The sequence below is a fragment of the Zootoca vivipara genome, chromosome 7 (assembly GCF_963506605.1).
Source record: "Zootoca vivipara chromosome 7, rZooViv1.1, whole genome shotgun sequence".
Taxonomy (NCBI): Eukaryota; Metazoa; Chordata; class Lepidosauria; order Squamata; family Lacertidae; genus Zootoca; species Zootoca vivipara.
The window spans coordinates 70,878,382-70,900,822 of record NC_083282.1 but is presented as its reverse complement, the minus strand read 5'-3'; the positions used below and the strand labels follow the sequence as shown (position 1 = coordinate 70,900,822).

At 41.1% G+C, this 22,441-nt stretch overlaps 1 protein-coding gene across 1 annotated transcript in view; it reads left to right on the top strand.

Moving 5' to 3' along the window:
- The window catches only part of PTPRT (protein tyrosine phosphatase receptor type T), a 585,629-nt gene that overhangs the window by 463,413 nt on the left and 99,775 nt on the right, over window positions 1–22,441 (top strand). Inside the window, exons 12-14 of the mRNA XM_060277267.1 lie at window positions 7,216–7,489; window positions 12,466–12,502; window positions 20,474–20,530. Coding sequence (XP_060133250.1) covers window positions 7,216–7,489; window positions 12,466–12,502; window positions 20,474–20,530 — 368 coding nt within the window. The remainder of the gene's footprint in view (window positions 1–7,215; window positions 7,490–12,465; window positions 12,503–20,473; window positions 20,531–22,441) is intronic.

Sequence of the window (22,441 nt, the reverse complement as noted above, 5' to 3'; positions counted from 1 at the left end):
TTGCCTGTCTATTCTGCACCCCAAACCATGTGGCCCCTTTGGCAGAAAAATTGTAGATAGATAGAATATATAGGAGAGGTTAAGAATGTATTCACATATATCAGGGGGGGGCAACTCACAAGAGACTGTGATTTACTCACGGAGTTATAAACTGGCAGTGATCTACTCCCTTTTGGGGGGTTCAGGTCAAAGTTGTTGAGCTTTTTTTTAGGGGAGCCAAAGTGATCTACCAGTGATCTACCACAAACGTCCAGTGATATATCTACCAGTTGGACGTGCCTGACATATATAAATGGCAGTTTTTATATTTGTCTTTCTACTTTTGGAAGTGCATGATTTAGGTGGGTAAAATTAAAATATATAGAACAGAGCTTGGGGGGGGGGAGTTTCAGTTAGTCTTCAAGGTTTCAGAAACGGCTCTCTTGGTTTTGTTGCAACAGACTAAGATGGCTACCCCTCTGAAGATCATTCCAATTTCATTTGTAAGCAGGGCCCTTGCTCCAGTATTGGGAGCTGGCCTGTGCTATTGTGCAATCAGGTGTGTGTGTGGGGGGGGGGGTCTTATACAAAATGCATATGCTATACAAATGGGAGGGACATAAATTTAGCAGGGTCATATGCTCCACTCTAAATCTGCTGAACTTCCCTACAGCTCTTAATGTTGATCCTCCACCCATTGTATAGGTGGTCGTCCCCTTGGTCTTTTGAAATTGTAGAGTCTCCATACTAACAATACTTTATTCCATTGGCGTGAATTACCTTTTGCCACATGCCCTGCATATGTCCATTTTAGCTTTGCGTTTTTTTCCACTACATCTGTAACTCTATATCCACTTTGTAACACACCACAGGTAATATTGGACACCTTAGCTTTCAAAATATTTCAAAAATATTGGACACCTTAGCTTTCAAGTCTAAGGAAATCTTTTTATTTTTTTCATTATAAAGCTTGAGTTTCCCCAAGGCTGTTCATGATTGTGCTATTCTCCTCTTTATTTCTAATAATATAGTTGCTTGTTGCTGTTGCTGTTGCTGTTGCTGTTGTTAATTTATATCCCTCACCCTCAACCAAAGAAGTCCAGGGCAACAATATTACTGTTACTATTGTGACAGAATAACATTCCTTGAAATCAGGTTGTTTAGGCTGATACAGTGTTTGCTATTTCCTTAAAATACCAGATATTTGACATCTCTAACTATGAGCTTTGCACATGTAGGATAAGTTCTGGAATTTCCACAGTTGCTATAAGCCACAGTAGGTTCTTCCAGACAACGTGGTTAGAGTATCTCCAGTCTTTGCTGAGTATTTGTTCTGATTTGTTTGTGGGGAGGTTACACAACAATATGCATTCAGAAATTACAATTCATCCTGATTTGCTTGGGTAGTAGTTCTGCATCTTCCAATTAATCATTCTTTCAATCCAAACTTTTCAGCACCTTTCCCTGTCACTTTCCTAACTGCAAAAAGTCTATGCATGTGTTTGTATGTTTAAGTGGATTGGTCACACCCAGGCAATAGTCCATTTTAGTGGTGCAAACCTCAATTTCTGGTCCTGCAAAATACTGACAACCTGGACGCAGCCAGTGTTTTGTCAAAATATGTCATCTACAAAATGTTTTGGGAGATGATGTGAGCTTTGTCCCACATTCCTGGTAATGCAGGCTATGTGAGCACAATTTAACATGCTGTATGGATGATAAACTCCAGTGTAACATTTTCATGCATATTGATCCATATGAATCATAACATAAAGCAGCCTCAGGGGTTTTAGTGTGTTGCATACATATCAGCTCTTGTCCTTGGATCTTTCCTTGTCACTCTGAAATAAAGCATTGGGTACCAAAAAAACGACTAGAAGATCCCAGCCAACAAAAATCTGCTTAATGCTCAGTGACATGAGCACCTTTTGGTTGCTCTGTTTTGCAAATCAAATGAATAACAGGTGGTTCACAAGGGGAAAGGCACCTCTAAATCCACTAGCATAGCTCCTCTCACAGCAGGCTGTGGATGTAGACAGTCATTATCTTTAATCTGCCAGCAAGGAGTAACATCGAACTGGAATGATAGGGGCCATGGAGGGAGCAGCTATTATGCCTAATCTGTGTTGCAAGGTCAGGTTTATGGAGAAGACTGTGATGATAGAACATGCAAACTTGAATTGTCCACTGCTGCTTCTCAGTTCTCTCCAGGTGATTTTGATGTAGAAAAGTGGAGCAGGGAATTTTATGCTACACTATAAACATGTATTTTATAAAAAGCTATATAATTTCACTCACCTCGTGTGTGCCGTACACAGGTTCAGGTAAAATGAATGTGTAGAGAGGAAGGTGAGGATTGAATTCACTGCCCCTGCTTCAATTGATTTCAGGTGATTTTCCTCTTCCACTTCAGCCCTGTATGACACAAGCTACAGTGTTCCCCAGGTCACCCCGACATTGTGCAAAAGCTTTCAGAGGGTTGTGGATGGGGGAAGAGAATGGAAATGTCTGCTCTCTGAGTTGCCTTCTGCTTGCACAACACTGACTACGCTTTATTTTGTTTTCAGTTTTTATTTCCTAATCTTACCTGATCCTAATTTTCTTTGCCCCGTTGAGCTGCACTATTAATTTATTATGATAAATTTACTTGGGGTTGACTTGACTGTACACATTTCTCCGAAAGGGATTACACATCCCACTTTGTCTGCTTGAAATCCTTGAGCAGATTGATCAAAGATAGCAACAGAATTAGAAAATTGCATGAATGCAAATTACTCTGAATATAGTACCTTGCCACAATTTTAGAAATAGGCATTTGAATAGCATTTCTGAGCATCTCAGCAAAATGGATGTTGCATTTATAACTAGATTTCTGACATAATCCGGTTTTTGAAAACTAGGAAGTTCTTTATGATTACTTGTATAAAAATTCCCTTTAGTTTGAAAGCTTTTTGTCTGATTCTTTATGGATTAATTTTATTCTTGAGAGGAATCAAAATTGTTGGGATTAGAAGAATGTTTGTATAAAGGAGGGAGTTGTAGATCTCTATCCCCTCCTCCCCTGAGGAAAATACACTTTAAAAACAAATTTTGAGCACTTTTTCTCCCAGACACTTCTGTTGTAACTCCAAATTGGGCTCTTTTAGTTTTTAATGTGTTCTCAGTGCCTCCATTCTGAAATTTATTTCATTGTTTTTAAGAACGCTACATGACTAATTGAACAGTTATATCTTAAAAGTCTAAGCCACCCTCTGAAGACTAAGAGTTTGTAAACTCTGTCAAGGTTTCTTTGAAAGGGACTTCAGTTTCATAAGTTTGCCCTGCAGGCTGCTTAACTTTCAGAGCCAAAGTAATTTGGCCAGTTTGAAGGATTATAATGTTGGAGTATTCCTTACAAGTGAAAAGCCAAGACTCATTTTGTAAAACATTATTTAATTGGAATTGTTGTTTGTACTGTATGCATTGGCCTGTTTCAGAGTGGCAAGGATATGCACATCAGCAGGGGATGTTTTTGGAGTAATTGTACTTGACTCCTTGGCAATTAAAGGTAAAGGGACCCCTGACCATTAGTTCCAGTCGTGACCGACTCTGGGGTTGCGGCAGGAAGCAGGGCTGAGGGAACCGGCGTACAGCTTCCAGGTCATGTGGCCAGCATGACAAAGCCGCTTCTGGCGAACCAGAGCAGTGCATGGAAATGACGTTTACCTTCCTGCTTGGAGTGGTACCTATTTATCTACTTGCACTTTGACGTGCTTTCGGACTGCTAGGTTGGCAGGAGCTGGGACCGAGCAACAGGAGCTCACCCAGTCGCAGGGATTCAAACCGCCAACCTTCTGATAAGCAAGCCCTAGGCTCTGTGGTTTAACCCACAGCACCACCTGTGTCCCTTGGTAATTAAAGGTAAAGGGACCCCTGACCATTAGGTCCAGTCGTGACTGACTCTGGGGTTGTGACGCTCATCTCGCGCTATTGGCCGAGGGAGCCGGTGTACAGCTTCCAGGTCATGTGGCCAGCATGACAAAGCCACTTCTGGTGAACCAGAGCAGTGCACAGAACTTGACTCCTTGGTAATTAGGACCTGTTAAAAACAGGTTGTGTCTGAGCATCACATTAAACCAGAGTATAGAATGACCTGAAGAAACCTAGGGAGGCAATGGGCTCTTGTGGAGAATTCAGCTACCTTGGTTAGTCCACTCCACTTCACCGTGGGGAGGAGTTGCGATGGACCATGTGGTCACCCACTCTCCACCACAGGCAGGGGCGGAGTCACTGTTGCCCGGGGAATCCGCACTGCATCAGCAACCAGCTTCCCAATCTGCTGGCTGTGTGTGTGTGTGGCCGGGACCCTTTAAAAGGTAGCGCAAGCCAGAGAGCTTTCTCTTAGCTTGCTTTTTGTGCAGGCCCCCCCCCCCAATGTTTTGGTTTTGCAGCTGGGCAAAAACGATTTGCCTCTTCGGAAAGGCTTGGACTTGCTCTTAAATATCAAAAAGGACTTGGGCAACCTGGCTCTGAACTTCCCCCAAATGACTCTCTTTTGGTTGATGCTCCTGGAGAAACGTGTTTCGCATGGCAGTGATTGCCCAGCTGCAACAGATCATACTCGAAAATGCTTGAATCGTTCAGTGGCACAGAAGGTGCACATTCTGGGTGGCTGGGTGATCGTGCACCCCACCATAATTTTCAGCAAGATGGTCCTATTTCGTGATGATGGCTTACACCTTTCTGGTTGGGGAAATGATATCTAGTTGGCCGATATTGCAGAGGGCTTGAGGCATTGGTTACAGGTGTGAGGGTATTTGGCTGCGAGCCTATAGGCTCTTGTGGTGGTTAGGCATTGTTTGACCTTATGATGGGGGAGGGGAGGTGTGCTCATCACCTGCCCCTCCAAGCTTAAGGGCATTCCGTTAAAGGAATCCGGGGGTGTGGATCTTGTCTGAAGCCCGGGGCGGGGCTAGGGCCATGACATGACCCTGTTGGGAACACCTGGGGGAGCTCAAGTTGATTTGCATCAATGGGGCTCCCCCTCCCGGTGGTTTACCCTTACCAGACTCCCTGCACAATGGGCAGGAGTCAGATATAGTTGGGTCCATTCAATGCCTAAGCCAATGCCACTCACATTCTATAATCAATAAAGTTGTGGCCAAAATTTGCCCAGTAACATAAACCTAATATCTGTGTCCTGGTGTTTAATTCTTCATTGAGGGGGTGGTTACGGGGTCTCGACACACAACTGTTACCTCCATTAACAGAGTCAGCATGCCTTCGATTACTAGTTGCTAGGAATCACAAGTAGGAGAGGACAATTTTGCTCATGACTTTGTTGATGGGCTTCCAAAAGGCATTTAGCTAGCCACTGTAAGAACAGAATGGGCTATTCAGCAGGTTTCTTGCATTTTCTCATCACCGTTTTTATTATTATTTTAGCTTGCCTTAAAAAAACACAAATTGTTTTTAGAAGAGTATGTCACAGAATCATAAAAAGGAGTCAGTGAGTTAAATGTTTGGATTCTTTTTCTTGCCTTAGCTGCCATTCCATTGTTCCCTACGTTGGTGAGACATTGCTCGAAATGTTTTGGGCCCATCTTCCTGCCACAACAAGCTTCTGAAAGCAGCTAGAATGATGGGCTGCTGGCTGTTCCCAGGCCTTCCATCGATCTTTCCTGTCTAACGAGACAAAGAGCCAGCCTCATATAGACAGCTGAGGGCAGCATATATGAATACTCTGATGAGAAGAGAAGTGACTTGCAGTGATACCTTTCTCTTTGTCAAATGGGCGACTAGTGTTAAGACTCAAGTATGTCTGCCTCTGCTGCCAAGCCTGAGAGCTGTAGGAATGACAGAGAGAACAAGACGCTCTGTGGCTACATTCACACGGCACTTCATTCTGCTTTTCTGTCATTTCTCTAACTCAATTTCCACAGTATAGTTCAGGCATCCCCAAACTTCGGCCCTCCAGATGTTTTGGACTACAATTCCCATCATCCCTGACCACTGGTCGTCTTAGCTAGGGATCATGGGAGTTGTAGGCCAAAACATCTGGAGGGCCGCAGTTTGGGGATGGCTGGTATAATTGAACTTTTACACAATGTAAAAGCTGCCTCCATAAATATAACAGAATATTGTGCAAGTTGTTGTTGTTGTTGGTGGTGGTGTGTGTGCTATGTCTTTCTGCAATGCTGCTGTAAAATATGTATTGGCCCAAATATACAATCACATTATCTTTTTGCATTCTCTGATGTATTAATAACACTCACATCTGACGAAGCAAAGTACTGTAACAGACACGCAAGTGTGCTTTGATGTGAAATTGCTCTAAAACTGATGGGTGGTCTTTTGAAACTTGACATGACTGCTTACCTTTTTTATAGTTGTGTTATTGAATAATTACGCTATTTGCTGGCAACATGCTATAGTTAATAAAAGTTAATTTGAGTTATTTTTTTATAGCTACTGGCTTGTCTGCACTGGCAACTTGCCTCTGGCTTACTGCTGGAGCTATCACTCATAACATGTTTTACTACTGATCTTTTGTAAGCCATTATGTGAGCATTTTTTGTTACAGAGCAGGGTAGAAATCCTTCACCTAAATAAATGATTATCACTGTGGGGTTTGCACTTCATGAGTAGTAGTTTGATCGTAAATTGATCAGTTTACTAGTGCTTCTTTTGAGATTAGAAATACCGTCCAATTACATCATTCAGCATTCATTATTGGGCCTCGGCAGAACTCGCCCTAGACTTTCAAGTGAGTGCACCATGTTTCCAGACTATGACATCACATCACATCAAATCGTGACTGTGACATTTTAGCACATCAGACTCGACAATCCACACTTCTGTTGTGATTCACCCCCATGGACCTGGGGTACAGATGCTGGTTTAAACAAAACAAAAATTCTCCTTTGCCTTTCATTTTGACGTTTCATCCATATAACTTCAGCCATGCTTCTGGTGCTTCAGGAAAACTAGGAATGTGCTGTTGCCTCCACCCTGTTAGACTTACACAAGTATAGGGGGAAACTTCCATCTGATTTGAGATTTTTATATATGCAGATATTTGATTATTATTTAGATTAACATTTTAATTTCATGTACTTAAAAAAATATATTTACTGGATTGGGAATTCTTGGGAATTTACTTGAACAGAGTCTTTTTTGTGTGAAGCATTTTGCTTTGCTTACTCACATGGCCAGTTCATACTCAACTTGTTGAATGGTGCTTTCTCTATCTTTCAGTGTTTATCAGCTTGTTGTGAAGGAAGAGAGGCCACAGAAGTCACGAAGAGCTGCCGACATCATTGAGTGTTTCTCTGTTCCAGTGAGCTACAAAAATGCTTCAAATCTCGACTCTCCACATTACTTTGCGGCCGAGTTGAAACCAGTCAACCTTCCTGTCACACAGCCCTTCACGGTGGGAGACAACAAAACTTATAACGGCTACTGGAATGCTCCGCTTTCGCCACTGAAAAGCTACAGCATTTATTTTCAGGCACTCAGTAAAGCAAATGGGGTAAGTGCTTTAACTTTCTGGCTTCAGCCACCCTTGTAATTGTCATCTCTGGCCTGGCTGGGATGAACTCAGTTCCATCCAACATTTTGTTAAGAATAAACGCTCTGGATTTCTAAAATAACATATCAGATTAAAATCTTATAACACTATTAGTCTTTAAGGTGCCACAAGGCTGAAGTCATATTTGCACCATACATAGGAAGTGTATGGCTTGCCTCAAAGTATTCTGGGAACTGTAGTTTATCCCTGACAGAGCTGTAATTCCAAGTACCTTAATAAACTACAGTTCCCAGGATCCTTTGTGAGAAGCCATGTGATTTCAGTGTGCTTTAGATCAGTGTTTCTCAACCTTTTTTGGGCCACGGCACACTTGTTCCGTGAAAAAAATCACGAGGCACACCACCATTTAAAAAGTTAAAAAAATTAACTCTGTGCCGCCCTATATTATAATTATGACTGTAAGAAACACGTGCCAAATATTGCTTTCCGGCGGGTCAGCGTTGCGTATTGGTGGCCGCCAGGCTCGTTTGCACTGAGCTTTGGGAAAGAGGAGGAGAAATATTGATTTCCGGTGTTGACTACTGGCGGCCGCCAGGCACGTGACAATGCAAATCGCCCTTCTCGTTGCCGCACGTCGCGGCACACCAGCCAGCGTCTCGCGGCACACTAGTGTGCCGCGGAACAGCGGTTGAGAAACGCTGCTTTAGATGTATGGTGGGAATATGACCATGTTGTTTAATTGCCTTGTGTTTATCCTCTGACCCTTTCCTGGCTCCTATTCCCCATTGCCATATATTCCAATTGTCATTGGTTCTTCTACGAAGTTAAGAAAAGCTTGCATAAGCCTAAAAAATCTGATGACAATTGATTTAGGCCATGCAACAAGAGAGAAGGAGTGACGACTTACACAGTCCGGCATCCCACACTTAATCATAGCTGTGAGGCTGCAGTTCAAACCTCCTGCTTCAAGGGAAACTGTTTGAAAATAATTAATGCCTGCACTTTTAATATGATGTAATCTTCTGCATCTATATCTGCCAGGATAGTCCATTTGCCAGTGTGTATCCCAGCCTTTTGGATTTGTTTAGAGCAGTTATGTAATATGCAGTTCAGCTTCAAACAAGAAGTGGAGCAACAAATGTAGAAAGTTAACATGGTTTCACCAAGCAGCATTGTTTGTGTTCAGTATACAGTCATACCTCGGGTTTAAGTACGCCTCGGTTTGAGTATTTTCAGTTTAAGTACTCCACGGATCTGTCTGGAATGGATTAATCCACTTTCCATTACTTTCAATGGGAAAGTTCGCTTCAGGTTAAGTACGCTTCAGGTTGAGTACTCTGCGGATCCGTCTGGAACGGATTAATCCACTTTCCGTTACTTTCAATGGGAAAGTTCACTTCAGGTTAAGTACGCTTCAGTTTAAGTACTCCACGGACCGTCTGGAACGGATTAATCCACTTTCCATTACTTTCAATGGGAAAGTTCGCTTCAGGTTAAGTACGCTTCAGGTTAACTACAGACTTCCAGAACCATTTGTGTTTGTAAACCGAGGTACCACTCTATTTGTGAGGGTGGGGTGGATCTGTGTGGGAAATTAATTTGGGACAATTGACTTGTTTTGGTAAAAGAAGCTGATTGTATTTCTCCCTCTCTGACAAGTAAGAAACTTGGCTTAGAATTTTGTTTTGTTGTTTTCCTTTTTATCAAACTCTGACTCATTTCAGTTAAGCATCTGGCTTTTGGCAAGCCCAAGGAGCAAAATTCACACCATTCAGAAAACAGGTGCTTTGTATAACAAAGCCAAAGAATATTCTGTTTCACAAATGTTCTATTTAGATTAGCTTCTGGGAGAAACACCAGATAGCCCAGCTCCCTTGTGACAGCCCGCAAGAAGAACTCAAATGAGCGTCTGTCTTACCCTACACCCAAATATATGCACATACACACAAATATAGTGTTGCATAACAAAAGGCGAGAAAACCTGTGATCTAAATCAGCTGCAGTTTACCACATTTGTTATATAACGGGCTATTAATTGTGCTGTTTTTCAGTGCAGCCCTCACAGCTAATGGTAACAGAGATAATGAGAACTTGGAACTGAGCTCCCTTTGCTATCGAATGACGTTGTAACAGTGCAAAAATCTTACACTACTTTTATTGCTTTTAATCCAGTAGCTGTTTAAACTGCTCAATTAAATTATTTCAAATAAAATTTTAGTAAAGGTTTAGAATAAAACAAAAATTTATCCCCCCTATGTTTATACACCTTTTTCATTTCCCATTGGACACCTGTAGAATAACACATGACTAAATTATAGTTTGTGGAGTTGCCAAATTTGGAATTGGTGGATTCTTCTTATTTATTTATTTATGTATTGTTAAAACGTTTCATGCTTTTGAAAGCCTGGTCTAAAAAGGTTCACCACACCTGTAGTTAGTGCCTGTGATGACCAGAGATAGTGTGGGGCAAGAGTAGCCAATATAACCAATGCAGTGATAGACAACAAGTTCCAATTTTCTCTGAACATGGCCTAGGTTTGTGAGGGCTTATGATAATAGAAAGAAGGGTCCAGAGCTCTGAGCACAGAAAGTGTTCTTCCAGGATGTTTTATCAAATATTCCACTACTCAACAGCCATATTTTGCTGATTCTTAGTTGCCTGTTGGAATATCTCCCCCCCCCCCTCTCTCTCTCTCTCTCTCTCTCACACACACACACACACACTCCAACAAAAAAGACAAAAAAATAGAAAACCTATCTCCAGATGTTAAAGAGTATTACACTTTCCCTTAATGCCCAGTGTGGTTTTGGCCAGAAAAGGCCTTTCTTGAGGGCTTTTCTGTTAGAGGGCTAGTCATTATTCCACAGTTCTAAGGCTGATAAATTAGTGGGAAGATTTTCAGTTGCTGATGTAGAGGTCTAAAATATTCTCAAAGCTTGCACAAGTAGTGCTTTAGGGGGAAGAAATCATCAACATCCATGCCATGAGATATAGAGGAATCTTTTTATCTAATCCAGCCCATAGAGAACATATTTGCCATAAGGGGGTGTTATTGAAACTGAACAATATTTTAGTCTTTTGAAATTACTGCTCAGATATGGTGATGTAGAAATTTCATACTGCAATGCCATGCTGATGCTTGCAAAATGTGCACAAAACGTATCCATATTAATGGGGCCCTGTTTCCTACAGTAATTTATGCAGTATTCATTACACCGGAGACTTGTACATGACAGTGTAAAAACGTAAGTGGAAAGGAAAGCCTGCAGCCTATTATTGCCTGACAAAGTAACTTTTCAGAACCACAAAGGCTTGCTATGTTGCGCACATGTTCATGGGCAGTATGGGTGTGATCTGTGTCAATAAATAATGTAGAGAGAAAGGGGGGAAGAGATTCTGAAGCCTGGCAGTAGCACATATTTACAGTGAATTGTTGTTTAGTCGTTTAGTTTTGTCTGACTCTTCGTGACCCCATGGACCAGAGCACGCCAAGCACTTCTGTCTTCCGCTGCCTCCTGCAGTTTGGTCAGACTCATGTTCATAGCTTCGAGAACACTGTCCAAACATCTCGTCCTCTGTCATCCCCTTCTCCTTGTGCCCTCCATCTTTCCCAACATCAGGGTCTATTTTGTGCTTTGTATATTGTGATTTTATGTTGTGGACCACCCTTTCTAATAATATTAATACCTAATTCACTGGAAGGACAGATCCTGAAGCTGAGGCTCCAATACTTTGGCCACCTCATGAGAAGAGAAGACTCCCTGGAAAAGATCCTGATGTTGGGAAAGATGGAGGGCACAAGGAGAAGGGGACGACAGAGGATGAGATGGTTGGACAGAGTTCTTGAAGCTACTAATATGAGTTTGACCAAACTGTGGGAGGCAGTGGAAGACAGGAGTGCCTGGTGTGCTCTGGTCCATGGGGTCACGAAGAGTCGGACATGACTAAACAACAACAAATCATGTAAAATATTACTGATTTTATGTATGTGTGTGTTTGCAGGGGACGTGGCTACCTTTAACAATACATTATCAATGGGTTGCATCCAGTGCTACACATGTGGAGGTCCACTCATGCAGTGGGACTTTCCCTTCCCCTACTCTCCTTCGGTGCCTCAAAAATATGCTTTGCAGAGCCTACCAACCCACTAAAGGAGTTTTTGAGGGCAGTGGCTGCAAGGATAAGTTCCATTGTGCAAGTGTGAGTCTGTTGTGCAATGGAATGACAGCAACGGATACAACTCATTATTTTTAAAAGAGGGCACTTGCTTTACTACTTTTGTAAATAGTACAATAAAACATAACCAGCAGATATTTCTGTTGTACATTAATACATAGAGTCTTTTGGCTTAGTGCAGAAAAGGAATGTTAAGTTCCTGATTGAGAAGCAGCTCATGCTGATATATAAATCATTTAAGAAAAAAGGTACCTAAGGGGAGACATAGTTTTTTCTAGTATCTGGTAGACATCTTCTAGGCTTATAAGATATTATTGCTTTCAAGTGTCTGGTAGTGAAAGTTTTAATGGAGTGTTTTGGCTCTTTATGTGAATCAGTTAAGTGCTTATCCGTACTTTTCAGATAAATACTGTATGAGTTATTCAGTAACATCTTTTTCAGAATAGTTTCTATCTGAACAGGCACCCATCAATTGACATGATACTCATAAAGCCATATTCCACAAGGCAACTGCAATACCTATGGATGCTATTGCAGTATTAGTGGGCATTATCACCCCCCCCCCCCGGTATGAAATATTGTTGTTTGAATCCCATTGATGAAGATGTGTGGTACCCTTGCAAGAGATGCACAGCATCTGAATTTTGCACAACAATTTTGCATTTATTATGCTACACATTCCAACGGATAGTTCAGAAAGACTGTTTCCCCCACTGTGGCTCAGAGTGCTGCTTCTTAAACTGTTCTTACACAAAGAAGCAGACATACCTGATGTTTTTCCATATTCTGTCATTTTCAGGAGACCAAAATCAACTGTGTCCGGCTGGCAACAAAAGGTATGTTGAAGACCTTTTTTAGAAAAACAAAACTTCTAGTTCTAAGCATAATGCTCATGTGGAAACCAGTTCTGTTGTGATAGAAAATACAGCCACCAGGTAATCTTTAAGGTGCCATAGGACACTTTGTAGTTCTGTTGTAATGGAATAACTTGCTTCTCTTATCAAAAGTGGCTTTTTGTCACTTAAACTATATGTGGTTCATTCAGAAAAAGAGAGTTATCAAATACGTTTTTTTGGGATTTGGGGAAGACCTGCTTTTGTTTGTTCATACCAGACAGACCGTGGTTGTTGTTTTAACCTCCCAACATTTCCCTTTAGCTTTGTTACTACAATTCTTATTACTCTTGTGAGAATATCTAGCATCTTGGTCTTCATTATGGATGGGGAGTGAGGATGGGTTATTCAAACTTACAAACAGTTCAAAGATAACCGCATGTATTAATTCTCAATGGGGATGGATTTAACAGTTTCTGAAAATGTCAGTCTTGTTTTTATACTGGTTGGCAGTTGTTCCTGGTTTATCTCCAGTGACCTTGACAAGAAAGACTTCAGATTAAAACTAATAGGAGACATGGAATCAAACCACTGGCCACCTACCAGTGTCTAGCTTGAGCCAAGTGAAATGGCAGTGCTTTGTTAAAATAATACATTTGTCACCTCTCAGTCTAAATGACAAGGTTGTGGCTCCTGTGGGAAAGCATTATATGTGTCCTAATATGTTTTTTCGATTATAGTAGTTCATATGAACCTCCTGAGAATGGAAGAGAATCACCCCGGAGGTAGCTTTGCTAGCAAAGGTGTCAATAAAGCAATTTTTTGTAACAAAATGTAAAGAAATGAAATGAAAAGAAAAGGAATATCTCTCAGCCAATTCTACATTCTCAATAAACATGCCCTTGAACACAATTGTAGAAATGAGGAGGGGAATTGTGGTTAAAAAGACTGCCTGGTAAATAGCTTTGTGTCGTCAAAATTGTGCCCAAACTTTGCACTGATATCATGCAGAAGAGCATAATGATCATATAACCCAGTTTATCTCAGTGTAATTGACAGTGGGCTCTTGCACATTTTTTAAAACTCGTATCCTTTCCTCTGCCTCATTTCTTGTAGTCACATGTGAAATGTTAGCCTATTGTTTGGGTACCTCCATGCCTTATCAAATTAGTCGAGGACAAGCCCAGCATGGAAATTTCAATGTACAATAAACCATCAAGGAATAAGAAGGTGGCCATATGATGGGCATGGAGTGATATGAAAACTGGAAATGCCCTTGACTACTCTTAACTTTGGTTTCTGTTGTGTGCCTTGTTCGTTGCCAATGTAGGCTTAACCAGAAAATGACTTGCTCATATGAACAATTAAATTGTGTGTCTGGGTCATCCCTTTTTGACAAAAAATGTATTTTTTTCTCATATTGATTAATAATAACAATAATTTATCAAAACAAGGTGAACTCTTGGATAATTTCTTGCTTACATGTGAATGTAAGACTGCACCTAGCATGCATGTGTACGCACGCACGCACACACACACACACACATGTCAGTTGAAAACACTGAAGCAACAACTGAGAAAGATCTCATCTCAGTACCCATCTATGATCTGCTACCAAAATCATATGGGAAAAACTAGTTTTCCAAAGCCCAGGTTGGAAAGCCAGATCTGAGCACCCATAATATCCACCTCAAAAGGAGAAGGGAAATTCTTGCCTGGCTCAAATTGAAATTGGAGCCAGGCAGGAATTCACAGCTTCCCTCTGCCCCACAACCTGCCTTTACGACCCCAAAGTTCTTCCCCACCAGTCCTTTCAACACATCCTCACTTTCCTTCCCTCCCAAACACCAGTGAGAGCTTGCATGGAGAAGGGAGAGAGGAGATCCCCCACACACATCTGGAAACAAAGCCTGATGGCTGAGAGGTCTGAGTTCTGTCAGCCACCAAGCATGAATATATATATTCTTGCATGCTGCTATTGCTTTTCTTAGCACCACCACTGGCATTTGGAAAGAATGTGAAGGATGATTTGCAGGATGGGAATGACTTTTGAGGATGGATAGGAATGACGGGGATGAGAGTGGGCATTTTGCCTTGCAATCTTTTAAAGAGGTTGCATCATTTCTGTGCCAAAATAGAGGAGAGCTTTGTAGAGCTTGCTAGTCTCTAATAGCAGCCCATAGCAGTTCTGTTGCGTTTAGGAAATGCCACAGAACCTGGTAGAGGTGCTGAGATCATAAACCTGTTAAGATGTGATGCAGCAAATGGGTTATGTCATCCCTCTATAGCAAACGGAGTGTGTTTCCTTCTTCTCCCTTGCATGCTGTTGTCTTGTGGATTTGTTTTAGTACATTGCTCACACTTTCTCCTTGTTGTTTTCCTCCGTAGAAGTTCTTTGTCAATGCATTACCTTAACTCCTATGTGTGCAGTAGCAATAACAAGAAAAACAAAATGGGTTCCAGATAATTTATTTTCTCATGCCCTTGCATTAAAACTTTAACAAGCACTGTGAGATACAATAATGCCATTGAAATTATAATGTTAATTCTTTTTAACTAGGCTTCCTCCCCCCCTCCCTACTGGATTTAGCAATCCTGAGACCATTTCTTACCATGTTCGTATATGATGTCCAGTGTAGGCTGGTGTGCCTGTCTTTACTCTCAGTTTCATTGAGTGCATGGCACAATGAGTAGTTAAGCATCGCCCAAAAAGAGACAGTCTGTTACCAACAAAGAGGACAAAGATTTGCATAAAATTGGCCTGAATTAGCACATGCAATAGTTAACAAATGCAATGGCATAGTTGCAAATTTAATAATTACATGTTTGTTTTAGTGGTTGCTTACCACAAGAAGTCTTGATGTAGAAAGACAAAATCCCATTACACAGGGCAAAAACAGCAACAACAACAAAAAACAATTGGACACACTTTAGGCAAACAGGCCATAAAAGCAAATACCTCCATCCTTCCAACACAGGCTTCATCACCAAAGAAAGGCCAAGGGTTTTTTTTTTGGGGGGGGGGGGGATCCATTAGCTGGTGGAGAAGATTAACACTCACTGCCTGGAAGAAAAATTAACACCTTTGTCTGATACTAAAAAGCTGTTAGCACCAAGCAAGACTCCCTGGGGAGAGCATTCCCATGGCTGAAAAGGCCAATTCTCTTGCTGCTGGAGGGAGGGACAGAGAGAGGAGATGCAAAGAAGACCTCAGGGTTCTATATCTTTAAGCCAGAGTTTAACTAGAGAGCTGTTTAAATAGAGGACTTCTTCAAAGAGGGAGCTGTCCTCTGTAAAGTAAGACACGCAAATACCCTGGCTCATGGTGATCTGTATTTGCCATGAACCTGAATGAACGTGTGCCACCAGTAAAGCCCTAATATGATGTTGTGGTAAGAGTGCCACAATATATATTTCTGTATATGGTGTGTAGACAATGCATTACCATAAATGGCTAAGAATGAACATGCAGTTGTTTTCTCCTCCTGATCACCATGAACAGGCTGGTTCAAGATAAAATAAGCTCTCACATATGTTTGGATTATTATGGACTGCTTCCACTCTCTTTACTGTCTGATAGCAAAGAGGATTTGGTGGAAGGATAATTTGGACATGGGCAAAAATATATGGAGCAGGAAAGATACTTAATGAACCTTCTTCCAAATTGCCATTGGCAGCTACTTTTCTAAAATAGCTCAGACAGAAAACTTAAAATGTCCTTTTTCAAAGCAAGCTCTGCTGAAAATCTGCTGAAAACCTACCTGTAACTGAAAATTGCTTGTTAATTTTGCAACGGGATGTGAAAGCTGGAAGGTAGATGTTGGGAGGGATGGTAAACAAGTTTTACTGGTTAAGATAAATAAAATAAAATAGATAGGCTGGTTTCAATTAATCTTGAAAAGAAGTGAAAAGCATTATTCCCTTTGTAGTGGACGCATGCAAGCATCGGAGTTACTCACATGAATAGGGAAAGCATGGTGGCAGGATGTTATTGTCGTTTTCTGCAGAAGCTTCCCATGACACTTAGAGACCTGGACCTTCTCTTCCTGCCAACCGCTTCTGCCCTGCCATCACACATATCCTCTTCTCATTTTTAATATAAAAAGAGGGGTAAACTCTTATTCAAGAAAGGATACATGTATGCCATCTAGAAACCTTTTTCTTTAATGCAATTGCATCTGATAAGGGGAGAATTTCCCTACTGTTTGTGTCCAACTAGAAGAAAATGTAGATTTTGCTGCTGCTGCTAATAATAATAATAATAATAATAATGGTGGTTTAAAATGGAATATAAGCATGAGGTGGCGCTGTGGTTAAACCATTGAGCCTAGGGCTTGCCGATCAGAAGGTCGGCAGTTCGAATCCCTGTGACGGGGTGAGCTCCCGTTGCTTGGTCCCAGCTCCTGCTGTTCGAAAGCACGTCCCAGCTCCTGCAGTTCGAAAGCACGTCAAAGTGCAAGTAGATAAATAGGGACTGCTACAGCGGGAAGGTAAACGGCGTTTCCGTGTGCTGCTCCGGTTCGCCAGAAGCGGCTTTGTCATGCTGGCCACATGACCTGGAAGCTGAACGTCGGCTCCCTCGGCCAATAGAGCGAGATGAGCGTGCAACCCCAGAGTCGGTCACGACTGGACCTAATGGTCAGGGGTCCCTTTACCTTTAGTTCTCTGTTATCAATGGCTACTGGACATTGTCGTCTTCTTCTAATATAAGTATGTGTTATAATATTTGTATTATATAATCCCAAGAGTGTTTCCATGTAACTGGAGATGCAAACCTAATGGGAGGCAACCCAGTCAGATGGGTGGTGTATAAGTAATAAATTATTATTATTATTATTATTATTATTGAACTGAACTCACCATCCAGGCATTAGTTGGTTGTAATGGCACAGGGGCTAATTTAGGCAAGAGTTCTAAAACCATTCTGAAAGCTTCTATTATTCCTAATCCTCAATCAAATCAAATCTTTATTACGGTCATAGACCAGCATATAATCCTAAATCCTTCAGGGAAAGGGCATGGTTCTCTATGGCATTATACAGGAAAGATTTACATAGTAGTTGGGTTCTTTAAGAAAGGAACGAAATGTTGTTCCCTAAAAGGGCACAATTCTGTTCATCACTAGTTCTCCCTTCATGTGCATGCATCGTGTCCCTTAGAGTTTGTTTGTTTTTCATCCTAGGCTCTGCTGTGGTCAGACCACATGCTCTCTGTGTGTGGTGTTTGTGTCTTGAACTGGAGACAGTCTGGAATGGCATTTTGTTCCTTTAGCCATTACCTTCCCCCTGGAAAACCACAAAACAGCTTGATCCCAAACAGCTTAACCAATATATTTTCCTCAGTCCTCCCCTTTGCATGACTGCTCACCCTCCCATCCCTGCATAAGTTGAGAAGATCTCTGTCTCTCCCGTTTTGTGAGTGCCAGAAGCTCTAATCCTCTTTCTCCTTGCCCAAATAATACATGAATTGAAAATGGTGCATGACATCCACCCTGCACATATCTTGCCAGTGGCATCCTGCATGAAACTCTACAATATATATCTCCATGACAATTTAAAAGAACAAAAGAACTAGGACAAAGCTGATTTCATTTCACTTTACCAATTGTAATAACAATAACAATAATTTATTATTAATACCCCGCCCATCTGGCTGGGTTTCCCCAATTGTGAAATTTGGGGTGGCATGTTGGCCTAAAGGAAAACTTCCTAACAATTTGTGAAGTTGGGGAGCAGGTGCATTTCAGCACACCAGGGTGTGCTGTCTTTTTGAACCTAGCAGTTCAAAAGCATACCAGTGCGAGTAGATAAATAGGTACCACTGCAGCGGGAAGGTAAATGGAATTTTCGTGCACTCTGGCACATGTCACAGTGTTCCGTGCACCAGAAGTGGCACAGTCATGCTGGCCACATGACCTGGAAAGCTGTCTGCGGAAAAACACCAGTTCCCTCGGCCTGAAAGCGGAGGTGAGCGCTGCAACCCATAGTCAAATTCGACTGGACTTAACCGTCCAGGGATCCTTTACCTTACGTTTACCTTTATCCTTTGGATATATGGTTTATTTACAAATAAACTGTATACAACCTGAGCCTATGATGGAGGGTCTTTCTTCTCTTGGCCTTGGATACAAGCATAAATCAGGCATGTCTCTACCTCACAGGATTCAGCTTCTTCCTCTAGCTCAGGCATCCCCAATCTTCGGCCCTCCAGATGTTTTGGACTACAATTCCCATCTTCCCCGGCCACTGGTCTTGTTAGCTAGGGATCATGGGAGTTGTAGGCCAAAACATCTGGAGGGTCGTCTGCTCTATCTCCTAGCATACACACACAATTCAACTCTCTCCTTCATTTAACTAACTACCATTGAGTTGAGGGAGAGGGGTCACCCCATTTGCCCTCCGGTACAGAACCAATTCCATTGTTATGTTAACAACACAAATTTAGAGGAATGGCAATTATTATTATTATTATTATTATTATTATTATTATTATTATTATTATTATTATATTGATATACCACCCTTCACCTGAAGATCTGAGGGCAGTTCACAAGATAAAAATACAGGAGAAAGCACAGAGTAATTTCTGGCTATTACAACAAATCAAACCCTTCCTTGGATTTTAACACTTGCTGGATCCAGGAATTATGTATTGGCATTCAGCCTACCCACCCACCCGCCAAACTCATAACACTATGTTTCCTTTAAATATTTCTTTCTTTCTTTGTAATGGTTTGTTTGTTTCACCACGTTCAGCAGAACCGTAGCCACTGCTGTCAATATTTGTCCCTCCTGGAAGCCCTAATCAGGCATCTGGTACCTGTGAGTACAGAATCTGCAAAGCCCCAGTGCATCAATTTTGTAACTACCCTACCCCAAACCACCCTGAAACAGCTGCTCCACTGTTGCCTGTGATTGGGGTGGCAAATTGAGGGTGAGCATTATGGCCCGCCTCTGATAAAGATACAATAAATATGAATTCAGTCTCCTAGTCTGGTGTTCCGTCTCGGAGAGCTACCAAACATTTGTTGATGATGTGCATAATCTTGAGCATTTATCATATGATCAACCCCACTCCTCACGTTTACTGAAGTCAATGTTAGAACACCTGAATTAACATGTTTCTCTATTAGCTAAACTGAAAGGTAAGACTGAGTACCTACACCTGCTTTTGTGCCCTTCCTTCTGGACTTACTATTTCCCCCACAATTACCATAAATGTACATTCAAGTTGTCATGTTTGCATTAAAAATATCTGGTTTTTTGTCTGTTTGTCTGTGACTACTTTATATTCACTTACACTGTCTGCCCATTAAATCCAAAATGATTTTCCTTCTTCCTTTTATTTACTGATGGTATTATCTCCTTTGTATCTTTTGCCTTTTTCATCCATAAAGTGGTACCCACCAATTAAATTAGAATGAAGTGGGGGGTCTGCTGAGGAAAATAATAATTTAACAGATTTGGGAACCTGAATGCATATCATTTGTGTAACAAGAACCCCTTTAATATCAGCTGATAATTAAACCCCAATTTGCCAGTTCTGTGCTACAGAATTTTAATTCAAAAAGGATTTTTAATCAGTTTTTGCCCCTTTAGCTTCCTTAATGACATGTGTTTTATGTTCTTTTTTTAATTTGAGCCGTTCGTTTGGCATGAACTGATTTCCCGCCCCTCTCCCCAAACAATATATGTTAGTATTGACACTTTATTAGTGAAAATTGCATTCTCTTGCTAAGGGGGAAACAATTACCTCCTGTGTTCTCAAAGCGTCTTTCATTAATTTTACCACCTAATTGAAACGAAGGCAGAGGGCTCATAAATGGTTCCGTATCTCTCAAGGTTCATTTTTTTCTGAGTACAAGTTCTTGGAATTAAAATGCAGTTTTATTAAGTGGCACAATTTTATTTTTATTTTCCTTTTTTCTTTTCTCTCTTGTGCATGCTGCCTGGGGACCGTTTTCCTTGTTCTTAGCAGTAATAAGTAGGCCACAGGTGACTACCCGAAACCCGCCCAGCCTCATGAGCACAGGTGATTATCAGTTCAGGAAAGGGGATGTCATAAAAATGCAAACCATTTTGGCAGTTGCAACATTGTTGTGTCATGTTTTGCCTGCATGCCGAAACAAGTATGATGCCAGGCTGATTTGTTTACAGGAGATTTTTAAATACTTTATGCATTAGGCCATCTCAAATCCAATGTGAATGTTTACATGTAGTAGTTAAGTGGATTGCTGCACTTAGAATGGCACCCAGAACCACGTGGAGATAACACGGTATTGCCAAACTATCCTTGAATTAGGTCCTAACGCTAGGACTCATCATTTCCTTGATTCCATTTCTATATACCTTTCTAGTAGACAATTGCAGTGATATTAAAGCTCTATAAATTAGCCAAACTTGTCATTGGGATACTAGATAACGAAGTCTGCATTCTATCCAGAGTTTCTTTGCTACCTCTTACCCAGTTCAGGCACCTCTCAGCTAATTCAGACACCCATATCTTTAAGATTTCCAAAACTATGAAAGGAAAAACATATTGGTGTTATTACTCTTACTTCACAAGGAAGGTGAAGAATACTGAACAACATCCCTACAGCTAACATCTTCAAGAGGCATCCCTCTGTTTCCCAATCTCCATATGTCTTCTTCTTCTTCTTCTTCTTCTTCTTCTTCTTCTTCTTCTTCTTCTTCTTCTTCTTCTTCTTCCTTCTCCTCCTCCTCCTCCTCCTCCTCCTCCTCCTCCTCCTCCTCCTCCTCCTCCTCCCCCCCTTCCCTTTTATCCTGAATTTCACTCATGACCTGTTTCCACTAGTTTTTGTTGCTGGATGGACTAACTGAGCTGGTGCGCAATATGAAGTGGTGACGTATTCAAGCGTTCTGGATTGGGTAGATGAGCCATATACAAGTTGAATGCTTAAGGATGGAAGAGGATGGTATTTGCCTCTTCAAATACTGAGAAATGCCATCCCTGGGCATGGAAAGAACCTTCTGAGCATTGAATGTAGACTCTACGACATACATGCATTAAACTAATCATACATAGATACAGAGTGTGGGCAGGGCATGTGATTCTGCTTTCTGGCATTACAAGCAACAAATGATAGGGAATAATAAACTAGCTTAGAAAATGGGAGGAAATAACTATTCCTCCTTGTCTCGGAAGAGTTGAGGCTAGAGGATCCTTGGTGTGGTTAATAACTTTTGTTGTTGGTGGTGGTTTTGGTGTTGTTTGTAGACTGTAGTGTGACAGTACTATTTGATTGTGAACTACACATGAGAACTGGGAAGAATTTTCTATTCATTTTGGTTTTGCTGTTATTCTTGCAGAAATATTCCTACAGCAGTGGATCAAGTAGATAAATAAAATGCTACCTAATGAGTTCCTTGAAATATGGACCCTATTTTGTTTAATGCTTTATTAGCAAAAAGCCATTCCATGAAATAGCTGCTTTGGAGTGCATAGTATTAGAAGCTTGCTCTTTGGAGACCTTTCCCACTGACTTTTATTTGGGGAGGGGCAATTCTGTACACTTATTGTCACTGTGTGCGCATGGAAGTGTTTGCAACAAAGCCAATGGTAAAGTCATATGGCACAGGAATAGCATGTACTACACTTAGTGCACATTGAATCAGTGACAGGAGCTCAAAAATGCACAGAGACCTTTATGTACTGATTGCAACACATATGATCAATTTCCTGTAAAATAAAAAGGAAATTCAGGTTGAACTTTATTCTCAATCAATACCTGAATAACTTTGCAACATCAGAAAGCTGTTCTTTAAAAAGGTTGCTCTTTTAATAGGTCTTGTTCATTCAGATTAAATTAGAACAGCTCTATTGTTTTTCAAAATGTGTTCCAGCTTCGTAGACAGATAATGCATCCTTAAAACAGACCTAATTTATTATGACAATTTATCTTTTTACACTTGAATGCTATTC